The sequence below is a fragment of the Aethalodelphis obliquidens genome, unplaced genomic scaffold (assembly GCF_003676395.1).
Source record: "Aethalodelphis obliquidens isolate GAN/ISIS:26980383/991018 unplaced genomic scaffold, ASM367639v1 scaffold48, whole genome shotgun sequence".
In the NCBI taxonomy this organism is placed as follows: domain Eukaryota; kingdom Metazoa; phylum Chordata; class Mammalia; order Artiodactyla; family Delphinidae; genus Aethalodelphis; species Aethalodelphis obliquidens.
In genome coordinates this window covers 2,206,243-2,220,952 of record NW_020837992.1, presented here as the reverse complement: position 1 = coordinate 2,220,952, position 14,710 = coordinate 2,206,243, and the positions used below count along the sequence as shown (strand labels likewise).

Below are 14,710 nucleotides of genomic sequence, written 5' to 3'. Positions count from 1 at the left end.
AAGAACGTAAGCTTGTAGCAATCATCAGCATCTCAGTTATCTTTTATTGAATGCTTTCTATGTGCAAGCCTCTGTACTAAGCATTTTTAATACTTTTTTCCCTGTTTCAATTCTCATAATAACCTTATGAGGTGGTCATAATTATTATCCCATTTGATGGATGAGAAAACCAAGACTCCGAGGGGCGAATGACTTGCCCAAGACTATACAGTAGCAAGTCAGGACTAGAAATCGGGTTTGTAAAAATGATACCACAATTGATAAAAGCAGTTGTCATTTATTAAACACATCATGTGTCAGATACTGCTTCTTAAAAAGATTTTTTATTTCTAAATACTTTGAGATTTATAATTGGCATTGATTTTTTAAAATATTTATTTATTTAGGCTGCACCGGGTCTGGACTCTTAGTTGCGGCAGGCATGCAGGATCTAGTTCCCTGACCAGGGATCGAACCCAGGCCCCCTGCATTGGGAGTGTGGAGTCTTACCCACTGGCCCACCCGGGAAGTCCCGGCATTGTTGTTTTAAATGCTCATAATAACCCTATGAAGAAGGTACTATTATTCCCCTCTTACAGATGAGGAACTAAGACTTATAGATAATGAGTAGTGTCTCCAAGGGCATACAAAAGGGAAGGGGTAGAACTAGGATTTGAACACAGGTCTCTTTGACTCCAATCCTATTTCCTTAATCCTCAGACTTTGCTGATTCCTGTTCCGTCTCTGTACACTTTTTCTACCCAAAGTGTGGTCCACAGACCAGCAGCATTGGCATCACCTGAGAGCTTGTCATAAATGTGGAATCCCAAGCCCTACCCCAGACCTACTGAGTCACATGTGTATTTTAACAAGATGCCCACGTGAGTCTTGTGCACATTAAAGTTTGAGAGGCACTGCTCTGCAACACACCAGCAATATACAGAATAAGCCGAGAAGGGAGCAAGGTTGTCTAGAACAGGGCTTCTCAAACAAGTTCCCTTGGAAATCAATTTGAGCTGGAAAGAGGTATGTTCTGCTGCTCAACTTGGTAATGGTGATCTTTTCCAATTCATAAATAAAATTAAGTTAATGAATTATATTTTCTCATCTTCCATAATTTTTCCTCTCTTCTTTGGAGTTGAATATCACTTGCCTGTTAGTAAGTTTAGATGATGACAATTGAACAGTAGTAAAGAAATACCTATGGAAAGCTCAGAAATGTTGTTTAATTGTTTGTTGTATTTTTTTCTTTAATTTGTGGGTTTTTTAATTCTTGGACTTGTGATTGTGATTTTATGGTGCATAACAGAGAATAGTCATATTTTCTCATAATAAACTTGTTCCTAACTCACATTACAGAATTCAATGTTAATGTCTTTTGGTGTTCCACAAAAAGCACCTGATTCCCACCTATATGAACATGACTATCAAGTCTTCAGAATCTCTCTAGAAATCATCTAACCTAGAGGAACTTGCCATAGGAAAGTAAAGTTAGAAAGGATAACGTATGTCTCACCTATTCCTCTTCCTTCTAAATACTTTGAGATTTATAATTGGCATTGAGGATCAACATTAATAGATACAAATATAACCTACTGGTTCTTTCTGAATAGAAGTATGAGTGGTTTTTAAGCCATGTTCTCCTTTGTGTTTTTCTCAATATTCAAAAATATCTAGAGTGAACATCCAACAAATATCTAATGAACACTTACTAAATGACAGACACTCTTTTAGGTGCTGGAGACACAGCAATGAACAAGCCAGACAAAAATTTCTCTTCTGGATTGGTGGTTGCCAGAGGCTGAGGTGAGGGTGAGGATGAGGGTCAGGGGCAAAACGGATGAAGGGAGTCAAAATGTACCAACTTACAGTTATAAAATAAATAAGTCCTGGGATGTAATGTACAGCATGGCTACTAGAGTTAATAATACTGTACTGCACATTTGAAAGTTGCCAAGAGAGTAAATCTTAAAAGTTCTCATCACAAGAAAAAAATTTTTTTAACTGTGGATGGTGACATATGTTAAGTAGGCTCACTGTTGTGATCATTTTGCAATATGTACAAATATCACATCATTATGTTGTATACCTGAAACTAATGTAATGTATGTTAATTATACCTTAATAAAACCCAAAATCTTGGTTCTGATGTCAGTATTTTTGGGCCTTTCCTCTTGGGCTGGTCAGATTCCTTAAAGAAGACACTGCAAGTTTCCTCTCTGGAGAGTAAACGTCTTGTAGCTAGAGATCTAGGAATTGAATGGAGGAGGAGGGTTGGGAATCTTCACATCCAGTATCCATTAGTTCATTTAATCTCCCATTTTATACAGAGACCTCTGATTCAGCCCTCTCTGGAGAATAAATACTTCAGTCTTCTTTTGGAGGAGTGGGGTCAGGGGGACAGTTGAAGAAGGGGAAGGTGATTTGGAGATCTAACTGCTCTTAAACAGATTTCAAAATCCTTGTTTTAATCCCTGCCCATGGTTCAAGATGTACATGGCAGCCCTGTTGTCCTATACACAGTAGCTAGGAGGGGAACTACTGTTACCAATTCCTGAGACTTGAGGGATTCTGCAGTTTACATCAGGTTGGGTCTCAGCTTTTCCCACTTGGGGTTTCGGATTCAGGTTTTTCCAGGCTAGTAACTTAGTTAACACTTGTCCATTTGCTTCCCAGCTTCTACTTTGTTTTTTTGTTTTTGCTACTGGCTCCTCTCATTATTGGGTGCTTATGCTTTTAAAAAAATTCCATTACTGTCATTTTAGTGGTGTCCTAGGAGGGAACAAAAGTAGTTCTGTGTGTTTAACATCATCACTTGCAGGAAACACTTTCCTACACTAACTTAAATCCTCTCTCGTTATCATTCAAACCCTTATTCTCCCACATTTGTCCTTAGAATTAGATATTGGAATAAAACATGTATTTTTACTTGTAGCTGATTGTAATTTAGGAAGAGTTCACCGTCATTCACACCCTTTAAAGTTTTAAGTAGCAGGAAAAAATTGATCACTTTCCCCAGCAGATCAAAAATGGAGATGAGACATACACATATTAAAAATCATGTGTGTAAAAGGTTAGTTACTGCAGCATTGTTCATAATACCAGAAGACCGCACAAAACCTAACGGTCCATCAACAGAGGACCTGTTAATTAAAACATCCCAATCCATATGGTAGTATAATATACAGTCAAAAAGGATGAGGCAGATCTTTATGTTCTGCTGTGGAAGAGTCTGTAAGGGCAGAATAGAGTAAGTATAGTATGCTATATTTGTGTTTTAAAAAATATATTTATATAGTATCTACATCTGCAACAGTAGTTACCTCCTGGGAGGGGAACTAAGTGGCTGGGAGACAGGGAGTAATAGGAAGACTTAGTTTTCCCTTGCATACCTTTTGCACCATTTGAATTTTATATCACAGTCCTATATTACAGTAAGTCCCCTACATACGAACCTTCAAGTTGCGAACTTTCAAAGATGCGAATGTGACATTCCATCAATGTCAGGCGTGAGTGAAATTGCAGCTTGCCCTCCGTCTCCTATGGCTGATGATCTTTCAGCTCTACCATCTCCCACCTCCCACCTCCTCTCCCTCCTCCAGTCAATAATTCTTGCCTGTTCACTCGATGCCAGCCCCTGTATGCCAGCTATTGAACTGTACTACTGTACTTTTCAAGGTACTGTACTGTAAGATTAAAAATGTTTTATTTTTTCTTTGTTTGTTTTTTATGTATTATTTGTGTGAAAAGTACTATAAACCTATTACAGTACAGTACTATATAGCCGATTGTGTTTGTTGGGTACCTAGGCTAACTTTGTTGGACTTGCAAACAAATTGGACTTATGAACGTGCTCTCAGAATGGAACTCGTTGGTATGTAGGGGACTTACTGTACTTACTTTAGAAATAAAGAACTAATGAATAGTTTTTAAAAGGATGAGCTCCATGAACTTTACCTTACAGAATGCTCTCCCTGATTACTTCCACCTAGCCATGTTTCACCCCTTCTTCAAGATGTTAATTCCCAATTCCTTTTTTGGACAACTCCAGCTCAACTACTCTCTCTTCTGATCTCCTTTGCTAGAAATTACTGTGTGTGGCAAATCATCACACATTGCTTTGTTACACCACTGCTAAAAAGTAGTATAAACCATCTTGCATTAAACTTTTCATTTTGTATTTTCATTTGTTTCACTGAGCCTTTTAGGGGTTGCAATGGACTTTGAAGGGGTCTTCAAAGATAAAGAATGACAAATGGAGAATACGTGAGCAAGTAAAAGGGAAGGAGAACATGAGAAGGAATTTGAAGTTCCTCCTTGGGGGCAGACTTCACACGCATTTACCAAGTAGAGATTCATGTGAGCCAGTGACCCCTTTTTATACAATACTAAAAGCCCCTGGACAGGTAAAACCTTCCCATTTTACATGGAATTAACACAATTATCACAACATCAATAAGCTAAGAGCACTTGCACTCAAGGAATGAGAGGTTGGAAGACTAAAGCAAACATTTTGAAGCAAAACTCACAAAATTTTAGGGGGCATAAAGATCAACTAGCCCAAACGCTTACTTCACAGGTCTCAAGGCAAGGCATTGGAGAAGTTCAGACTCAAACTCAAGTCTCCTCTTAAATTCTGTTGGGGGACTACACTATCCAGCCTGTGGGAAAAGACATCTGGCCTGGGTAGAAGATGGGGTCTTTCCACGGCAAGAAAGACAGGAGGGCTCTGTGCCTGGAGAAGAGGAGAAAGAAAGCAGGAAGTGAAAAAGGAGTGGTTGTCAAGTTTTGTTTTATTCCTAATTGTGTCCCAGGCTCCGTCACAGTCCATGTCACTAGAAGTCTTCCATATTATCAGAAGCCAAATTAAGATAATCAGAACTGGTTTGGCAGGCTACTAACCTCAACTTCCCCTTACCCAGCTCGGTCTCTCTACTTCAAGAAACCAACTAAACTTCAGCTTACAGCTCTTTAACGACCCTTCTACAACCCCCCTTCCACACCTGGAGAAGGAAAGTCTGAAAAGGAGAATGCAATGCAGACATGAGGGGTTTCCCTATTTCCGTGGTATTTTCAGCCGCTTCCCCAGTATCTACTGTATTGGAAAGTGAGAGTCATTTAGGGTAGCCATGGAGACAGTACTAGCCTCAGTCTTGTTTCCTTACTTTTCTTTGCTATTAAAATCTTTCGCTCTGATTTCAGTAAGGCACCCCTCCTTCTGCAGGAGTCCGGGTTCTGCAGGTGCTCTCTCTCCTCAGGGACACTTCTGTAGGGAGCAGGAACATGTTTGTAAGTCGGGAAGAGCGTGTGAGCTCTGTGTGAAAACGGGGGAGATGTATACCAAAGGACGGTCGGTCGCATCCACAGTCTCCAGGTTTTGGAGCTCGGCCCCGGCCCAGACTACAAGTCCCAGGAGACCCCGCAGTGACGGGGTGCTCCGGCGATCGTTCCCTCATTCCTCTGGATAGTGGAGATAAAGGTTCCGTTCGCAGCGCACTGCGGTTTGGTTTGTTTTCAACGGCGGTGACGGAGGTTGGGAACCCGGCCGACTGCAGGCGGGGGCGTCAGGAGGCGGATTCCTCCTGCCCTAAGCACTGGGGGGCGGGAGGAGGGGAGCCGGACCAGAGGGCCGGGCACCAAGCCGCGAAGGCAGAGCAGGCTGAGGCGATGGAGGGCGACGGGGTGCCGTGGGGGAGCGAGCCGGTCTCGGGTCCCGGCCCGGGAGGCGGCGGAATGATCCGCGAGCTGTGCCGGGGCTTTGGCCGCTACCGCCGCTACCTGGGACGGCTGAGGCAGAACCTGCGCGAAACGCAGAAGTTCTTCCGCGACATCAAGGGTTCCCACAACCACAGCTGTCCCTCCTCCCCCACGGAAGGCGGCGGGGCTGAGCGCGGCCCTGCCGGCGATGTCGCCGAGATCGGGCTGCAGGCGGGTAAGGAGGGTAGCCGTGAGGAAGACAGGGCTGGAGAGGCAAACTGAGGGTGGGCCACACCCCTGCCCCTGCAAACAACCCCGGGAAGAGGCGGAAAGTGGAAGAAGGGCCGCGTGGCGAGGCCCCCGGGCCTGAGCTGGCCGGATCCGAGATGCCGTGGGAGGGCATCTCTCGGGGTGGGGGAGGGGAGGGGCTCCAAGGACTCGGCCGCGGGGACCAGAGGGCAAGGGGCGCCCGAAGGCAGGAGTGCCAGGAGCAGGATCCAGGGGACCGGGCTGTGCACGGGCGGGAGGGCGGAGGGCCCCAGTTTGAGAGGGCGGAGGTTAAGCCTCGGAGTGAGGAAAGTTGCTCTGAGTTCGGGGATGAGCAGTTGTGGTCAGAGTCCCAGTTAGGGATGGTGGAATGGAGGGATGGAGGACGGGCGGTAGGCAGGGAGCCCTAGGAGGCCAGGGAACTGTAGTGGATTTTGTGTGTCCGATGTGTGTGTGTGTGTGTGTGTGTGTGTGTGCGCGCGCGCGCGCGCATCTGTGTGTTTGACTATGTATGTGAAATACGCTTGCATCAATCATTTGGCAACTCTGTGAAAGGAATGTACTGGGGAATGGGGCTGGGGTCGCTAAAGGAAAGGATGTCTGATGGGTGCCAGGGAATTGCCAGAGATGCGGATTGTGTTTAGGGTGAAGAAGTTAGACAGGGAAAGGATCGTTTTTTGGTCCTGAAACTTGACTTGATTCTCTCTGGGATGTGTTAGAGGCCCTAAAGCATTTAAAATCGTGCAGCGTTTTTGACCTTTCCTAATTTCTTGCTTCCTCTTAAACTGCTGTTGGTGGGGAACTGGAGGGTTTGATAACTTGGTCTAATTAGGAAATAACAGATTGGATGGAAGAAGGGACTGGCATCCCATGCAGACAGATACCTTGGGACAGTATAGCAGTCAGTGGGTTTCATTGAGTGATTCTCTAACTAAAGTGTGTATTAAGATTAATGTTGAAAATATCTCAGGCTCTATCCCACAGATTGATTATGTCTAGTGGGTGGGTCCTAAGAATCTAAACGCAAGCCATGGGTAGGGATTCTGACGCAAGTGGGCCAGCAAGCACACTTTCAGAAACACTAATTTAGATGCTGACAGCAAATTTGAACATGAGGCGTAGAATACAGTGAATTCTTAAACTCTTCAGAGTTTGTGTGTTGGGCCCTATATTTCCAAAGTTGCATGTTTAATATCCTAAATTTGTCTGAGACTCCAGAAATGGTGATAAAAATAAGATTCTGATTGATGATATTCCACTTAGTTGGCCTGGATGTAAATAAAAAAGCTTTTATTTTACCTCATGGGATAAGTGGGACAAGGGGGTATGACTAGCTTTTCTGAAGTTGTGGTTTTGCCATCTTCTGCCCAGAGATTTGTTATTCTTAAAATGGACCCATAGAGGGAACTAATTTCTGTGAGGCTATCAAAAACAATTGGTGAGAAGGGCAGATGTTTTCAGGGATGAGCCCCAGAACGTGTACTTTCACCCTCTCCCTCAGCAATGCTTTCCAGCGGCTTTCCCTGCTGCTCACAAGTTTTTCTTATAGCTTATCTTAAAAAGCCCTCTGTTGCTGTAATTTTTTAACAACTATTTTAGAATTACTACTGATAAAAAATCAGAGAGTAGATTCACCTCAGAGAGATGGAGGTTTTCAAGGCACCTTGGCTGGCTCTTGTTTTTATTCTTTAAAAGCCAACTTAAGAAATACAAACGCACCTTTGTATTTTGCCTCATTGGCTTTTCTAGTTGACTGCATCATGAACTAATCTTTTCGTATTTAACTCTCTTCACCCTCTGGAGTCTGTCCATCTGAAATAAAAACCAGGAGAGGGTACAGATGACAGGACTGGGAGCCATTTGATTTTGTTCCATGAAATGCTTCCATTCCTTTAGTGTGGACAGTTTTATTTTTGGAGCTGAAAAGGAGCATCAGGAGAAATTAGTGAGGTGGCACTTACTGTGTATATTTTGGGGATGCCATTTTCCCAGCTGTTTAGGTGATTGTGTTAGAAAGTAGAAACCATTCCTTAAAAGACACCTAGCTCAAAAAAAAAAAAAAAAGACAACTAGCTCTTGTTCTCTCCCTTTACAGACTATCTTTAGAAGGTCAAGTTCATTCAGAGACTGTCTCAACTTTCTTCTGTGAATGTTGGTTTCTGATTAATAGGAACTTGAAATTTTAAGCGAAGGAACACTCAATTCTTAACCTCAATTCTTAAAACCTCTTTTGAAGGTTTTAATTATCATTTCAGAATGGAAGTGTCTTCTAGGTTGGATGTAGTATGGTATTTGAGCAATTGAAGATCATGGATTAACTGTAAATTTTTATTATTTCACTTTTAACCACAAAAGAGATGGGAACAACCCCCCAAATAATGCTTCCTTCTTATTTTTCACAGTTTTCAATTCACTGAGGGCAGTATAGTGAGTATATAATGTACATGATGTTTTAGAAGTTAAAAAGTAGGTGGAATCTAAAATGAGAGTAGCTTGGCCTGTACAGGGAAAACTGAATTATAATGAAACCGCCTTGATTCAGTTCCTCCTTTTCTTCCCAAAGCACTGGCCTTCTTTTCACTTAACTATAGGGAATGAGAGCCCGTCTATCTGTTGATTTTCCTGTCAGAGGGTTCAGAAGTAATGAGATAAAGGCTTTGACCACTTCTGAAGACAGGCAGAGTGGAGTACTACAGAGTAGCAGAGGGAGAAGTATTTTTCTTGTTTTATGATCTAGTAGAGTTCCAAGCTGTTGCAGTGTATCATAAACCTCTCAATTTTAAGAAATTGGAATGACTTAAATGTATTTAGTTGGAATGCTTTAATCTGTGCCACATTCCTTTCTTCCTGGTTCCGCTCCTTACTAACTGAGTGACCTTGGGCAGATCACAACGGCGCTGTGCCACGGTTTTCTCATCTGGAAATGAGGATTATAATCATAGTAGTTGCCTCTAGGGTTGTTGGGAGTTAGTATATGTGTTTAGAACAGTGCCTGGTAAGGTGCTGTGTAAGTATTAGCTATTACTAGTCAATAAACATTTGAGCCCCTGGTAATGGGGTTAAAAAGTAAAAACAAACGTTGGTCTTGGCCTTGGGTTAGTGGAGATCAGTCTTCCCCTTCTATAGTTTTCTGCTAAGAAAGAAAAAAAAATATAATTATCATTACAGTGCACCTGTTTGTTTATGTTGGATGAGGGAGGAAAAGGACTATCGAAGATCTGAACCTGGCCCTCTAGAAAGGGGTAATCTAATCTCAGCCATATGCATACACAACATATAAAGTAGAAAAATTGGAAAAAGCTAAAGGTAGATTATAGGCATTTTATGTGAGTTACAGTTCTTAGGTTTTTATAGCTCTTTGCCATTGGTTTGCTAACAACTTCGTTTCTCCAACATCCTTCACCCTCTTTTGGTTGCCAGAATTAAAAGGGAGAAGAAAAGCACTAGTGTACTTATTTATTTAAGAAAAGCCCTAGTGCACATTTTTCTTGGACTTGTTAGACAGAAATTTGTATGGATAATACAGTTTAAGTGGCAGAGTGGCATCTGGGCAAGGGATGGAAAGTTGGGAGAGAGGATTTTCTTTACAGCCTGGTTTCTTATAGTTGCCATCTTCATGGGGCTGAGGGGTGGAGGGGAGTCGGTTGTGGGGTAAATCAGCCAGAGACTGGGAAGGGTGTGCTTTCTAGTAATTTGCCATGATCTGTTTAGAAGAGCTGCCTCAGCATTTCAACAGAAGCTTAGCAGAGATGGTGCTATAACTGTGATTCTTATTTGTTACTTGTATTACCTTAGATGAACAAAACCCCATTTCCCCAATTATATCTAAAACTTTCACTTTCTCTCAATTTTCTTCCTGTATGGAAGCAGCATATAGTAGTCAAAAGTTTTAACCACCATTGTTTTCTGGTGTAACAAGTGGAAAAAAAAAAAGTAGTCAAAAGCAAGCACAAGCACTTGAATCAGACCTGAGTTCCTCTTCTAGTTCAGCCTTTTATTAACCGTGGGACTTGGGGCAAGTTACTTAACCTATTGGAGTCTTGGTTTCTTCATATGTAAAATGGGAGTGATACAGAATGCCACATATTATATGAATGCATCTATTTGAAATGTCCAGAACAGGCAAATTCATAAAGACAGAAAGTAGATTAGTGATTGCCAGGGGATGGGAGGAGAGGAAAATGAGGAATAACTGCTAATGGGTATGGGATTTCTTCCTGGGCAATAAAAATGTTCTAGAATTAGATAGTGGTCATGGTTGTACAACTTTGTGAATAGGCTAGAAACCACTACATTGTGTGGTTTTAAAGTGTGAGTTTTATGATATGTGAATTATATCTAAATAAATAAATAGAATGGGAGTGATAATGTCACCTCACAAAGTTGTTGTGATATTTAGAGATAATATACATTAAAGCACTTAGCACAGGCATATAGTTAGTACTAAACATACGTGACATTTGAATGTGTGTGTGTATGTACTTGGTGAACATTAGATTAGGAGGCTGGAACAGGGGTGTCGGGGGAAGAATAAGAGGAGTGATGAATGGAATGAGGAACAGAACAGTTTTGAGCTGAAGCCAGATTTAGGCCCAGGTCTCTAAGCTCCCAGTCCCGTTCTGCTTCTGTGACTCCTCCCTTGTTCTTTCCTGATCTGGCCATGGGAATAGAAAATGCACCCTGGCAATGGAGAGATTACGTTACAAGTGAGTCATAACCCAGGCTCCATAGCTTGACATGGAACCATAATCTACTTCAGTGGGAGATTTTATCTGATTGAGTGAGTATAATGTGACACTACCTACTCAAGCCTTTTATACCAATTTCCAGTCCCTTTCCTTTCCCCTTCCTAATCTTCCTTTGCTAGGATAATCTGTTTCCCATGGCACGGGGCAGCGCACTACTAAAAAGGCTTGGATAATTCTGCCTGCTCTTGAAAGAAAAGACATTATTACCTTTAAGATTATTATAATTTTTAATATGTTTAGTTTAGTCTTAAAAGGCATTACTGATTTCAATATGGTTAGTTCTTCAGCCTTGCAAGTAGCATTTAAAGAAAGCATGGATTTAAATAAAAATCCATCTGGTCTTTAGATTTTGTTATGCTCTGTCCACTTTCCAGTCATCAGCATTTATTTCTCCATGCTTCTCTGTCTCACTGTGTTAAGTCAACAAAGAATCTTCCTGCAATAAATGCACTTCTCAAAAGCAATCTTTTGAAACTAGAACCTCAAAAAATACGTTACTGAAGTAAAGGGAAATATGAATTTCACCTTAAACCTATTGCTCAATTCCTATAGGCTCTGGACATACAGGTCATGTTTTTATTTATTTATTCATATGATAGCTATGGATAGATTTGTCTTATCTCGCTTACTAGATCGTGAACTCCTAAGGGTAAAGAGTGACCTACCATAGTGCTTTGTACATAACAGGCAAGTATCTGTTAGATCGTTTACATATCTGGTAGATATTGGAATAATGTTTTTTTCCACTCCAGAAGGGCAATTTTTCCCCCATGAAAGATATGGGATTTTGTATCTTTGCCAAGATTTTCCTCTCTGGGCCCCTAAAATAGAACAATGATAAGCATTTGATAGATGACTCATTAGGCTGGAGCTGCTAGTATCCCAAAGAATGATTTTCATGTCCCAAAGAATGAGTTGCATGCAACACCGGAGCTTCACCATGATATGGGAAGTAAATATTCATTCACTCAACAAATCTTTATTAATGCCTAACTTTGTACTGGGTACAGGACACACAATGGTGAAACGTTGTCCAACTAATTGATATTTTAAATTCTAAGCTGATGTTAGAATTGTTAGAATTCTAACACGTTAGAATGTTGTTAGATGTTAGATGCTAGAATGTTAGAATGAAAGAAAGAAGGATTAGTGTTTCATCATGTTCCCTCTAGAGGATTTCCTACACATTGGTTTCCTGCTTAACCATTAGTCTTTGAGGACAGGAGGATAAGGCATATGAGAAATTCTAAGATTAAATGGCATTGATAAAAACAGTAGTTGAGATGCTTTACTAACTTTCTGACAGTACAGGAAAACTAGCCCCAGTCTGTCTCTGGGATGGAATAACTATAATTGTCTTGTTTGCATGGTTCAAAAGCAGAATGCATTCATGAAGATTGTTGTTAGGGTATCTTTTATCTTCATCAGAGGTTACTCACAGGGATGCCAATATGAAGCGTGTGAGGAGTGTGGGTGGATGCGGTTTTTTCCCTAACTGTTTTAAGACCTAAGGTGAATTTGCTCTTTACTTTTTGTAGGAAAATAGTTCACCTCTAGGGATAGTGGGTTTTGCTTCCTGCGTGGTCCAGGGAATCTGAATGGTGTCATTCATAACAAGAGTGTAGAGTCCCTGTGAAAGATGCAGCTTTTCTTTCATGACTCTCAGAGGTCTGACTGGAGTCCCCTGTAGGATTTTCAGTCTAAGTATAGGCCACCCCATGCTTGAAAATTGATTCCATTCTTTGCCAAATGGGGAGTCTGGTAATCTTGGGGATCCTGGAACTTGACACTTTAACAGAGGAGAACAGATGTAGCAGTGGTTATGTGCCCCCTTGCTTAAAGCTATAAATCAGCCTCTCTGAGAAAGTCTCCTTATAGATAGTATTCCTCCGAAGTCCAAACCAAAACTCTCTGAAGGAAAGTTGGTCAGAGCATGGGGACTCATCAGAATCCCCTGTGGGACCCTGGTTGAATTGCCCATCACATGCGGTGCCTTCTCTGTCGTATTTAGTAGGCAGTGTGCAGTGTGAGTGGTTTGGACGTGTCCCCAGCCTGTGGGGTGCCATGTGGCTGCGGGAACCTTTTGACCGCAAGTCTTTGGAGTTGGGCTTTATAATGTGCTTCCGTTCCCTGGGGTGGTGTTCTCTGGGCAGGAAGATGGGAAGTAGAACTTGAGGATTGTTTTGCTTTTCACTTGTTTAATAAGACATCAAAACTATCCCAAAGAATAGTAATAGCTTATGTATTCATAAAAGCCCTTGACTATTAAAAAAAAAAACCCTCATACTTCTTTTTAAAAAAATGCTTTTATCACTTTTATTTTACTCAGATATAAAAAAAGGTCTAATTTTAGCTTCATCAGATTAAGACTTCAGTGTGTTATTTATGCCAGACAGATTTTACCCTTTCTAGTTTATATAATGGGAGAGAATTATATTTCCCAGGATTTTCTTGGTTAAGCCAAGCTTTCCAGACTAAAGATTAAGTAAGGCCGTATCATAAAAGCAACTGGATAACAAGACTAATTTGAATAAAAGCTCTGTTTTTATTCAAATTAGAGGGACAGTGACTGAACCAATATGGAGCTTACTTTTTAGGAATATTCTGTGCAATATACTGTAGCCTGAACTTTTAATATTATGGAGATATGTAGGGGCAAAAAGGAATGAAGAACTTGGGGGAAAACAGCTAGTAGGAGAAGTCATTGTTATTCTTTTGGCATATAAGAAGTCCTCTGGGGAAACCTATCTCAGTTTCTCCTGATTGAACAATTGGCCTGCTCTGCTGGCTCATATTCCATGGAGAAAAGTGGAGAAGTTCTGCTGTTGCAACTTGGAAACGTGGTTGGTTAGTCGAGGATAAAAGTAGTTGGCCTGTGATGAAGAGGCCTGAGCTGCAGAAGAAGTGGAGGTGTGTTCCCTACTGCTGCACATCAGGAGGCCGCTGCAGGCAGTGCAAGGTCAAGCTTCTTCTGGTGGCTTCTTGTTCAATGCACTGGATGGTTATAGGTAACTTTCATCAAAGTGTCCTGTCCTGGAGTGGGTGTTTGTCTATACTGCTTAGTCTTGAGGACTTGGGTTCTAAATCTGATCCTGAACTACTTGTTTAGATGAGTGCCTTGGACTCCCCAGACTCAGAACTGGCATCAGAAAATGATCACAGGAAGATTGAGGAGAAAGAAGGTAATGTGCAGGGCAGAAGTGGCGACAGTGAAGAAACTTATTGTTTAAATTGTATTATTACTGTATATGATGTATTTTTTACCTGCTGGTTTTTTTTTTTTTTTTTTTTTTTGCGGTACACGGGCCTCTCACTGTTGTGGCCTCTCCCGTTGCTGAGCACAGGCTCTGGACGCGCAGGCTCAGCGGCCATGGCTCACGGGCCCAGCCGCTCCGCGGCATGTGGGATCTTCCCAGACCGGGGCATAAACCCGTGTCCCCTGCGTCGGCAGGTGGACCCTCAACCACTGCGCCACCAGGGAAGCCCAGTTTTTTTGATGAATAAAATTCTATCTCTTAATGTCTTTTCTCTGAGATCCAGACCTGGATACATTTTGCTGGTTATCTTTTTGGCCAATATTTTAAAAATTATTTTGAAATAATTTCAAATTTATGTAAATGTCACCAGAACAGTACAAAGAGTTCTCATACCCACTCCACACAGGTTCTCCAGTTGTTAAGATTTTATTGCATTTGCCCCATCACCTAATCTCTCTCTTTCTATTATAATATATGTATATATTTTTCGGAACCTTGTGAAAGTGAGCTCTAGATAGGTTGTCTTATCTCTTCTAAACACTTCCAGTGTGCATTTCTCCCAAACAAGGACATGCTATCAGCATGCAACTTCCCAAATCAGGAAATCAACATTGAGTCAGTATTACCATCCAGTCCATGGACCCCATTTAAGTTTTGCCAACTGTCCCAGTCGTGTCTTTTTCTTTTGATCCAGGATCCTGTCCAGGAGCACATGTTGCATTTAGTTATCATGTGTCTTCAGACTCGCTGAATGTGGACAGT

The 14,710-nt window shown here is 41.6% G+C and overlaps 1 protein-coding gene across 5 annotated transcripts in view; it reads left to right on the top strand.

The window, feature by feature from the left end:
- Positions 1–5,498: 5,498 nt before the first annotated feature.
- Positions 5,499–14,710, top strand: part of DSTYK (dual serine/threonine and tyrosine protein kinase) — a 60,391-nt gene continuing 51,179 nt past the window's right edge. The window contains exons 1-2 of one of the 5 annotated variants that reach the window (XM_027082744.1): positions 5,764–5,911; positions 13,801–13,873. In XM_027082744.1, coding sequence (XP_026938545.1) covers positions 5,885–5,911; positions 13,801–13,873 — 100 coding nt within the window. In that variant the 5' untranslated portion in view covers positions 5,764–5,884. Of the gene's footprint in view, positions 5,912–10,142; positions 13,700–13,800; positions 13,874–14,710 lie in introns of those variants that run through there. The other 4 variants (XM_027082745.1, XM_027082743.1, XM_027082746.1 and 1 more) reach the window with 4 other exon arrangements.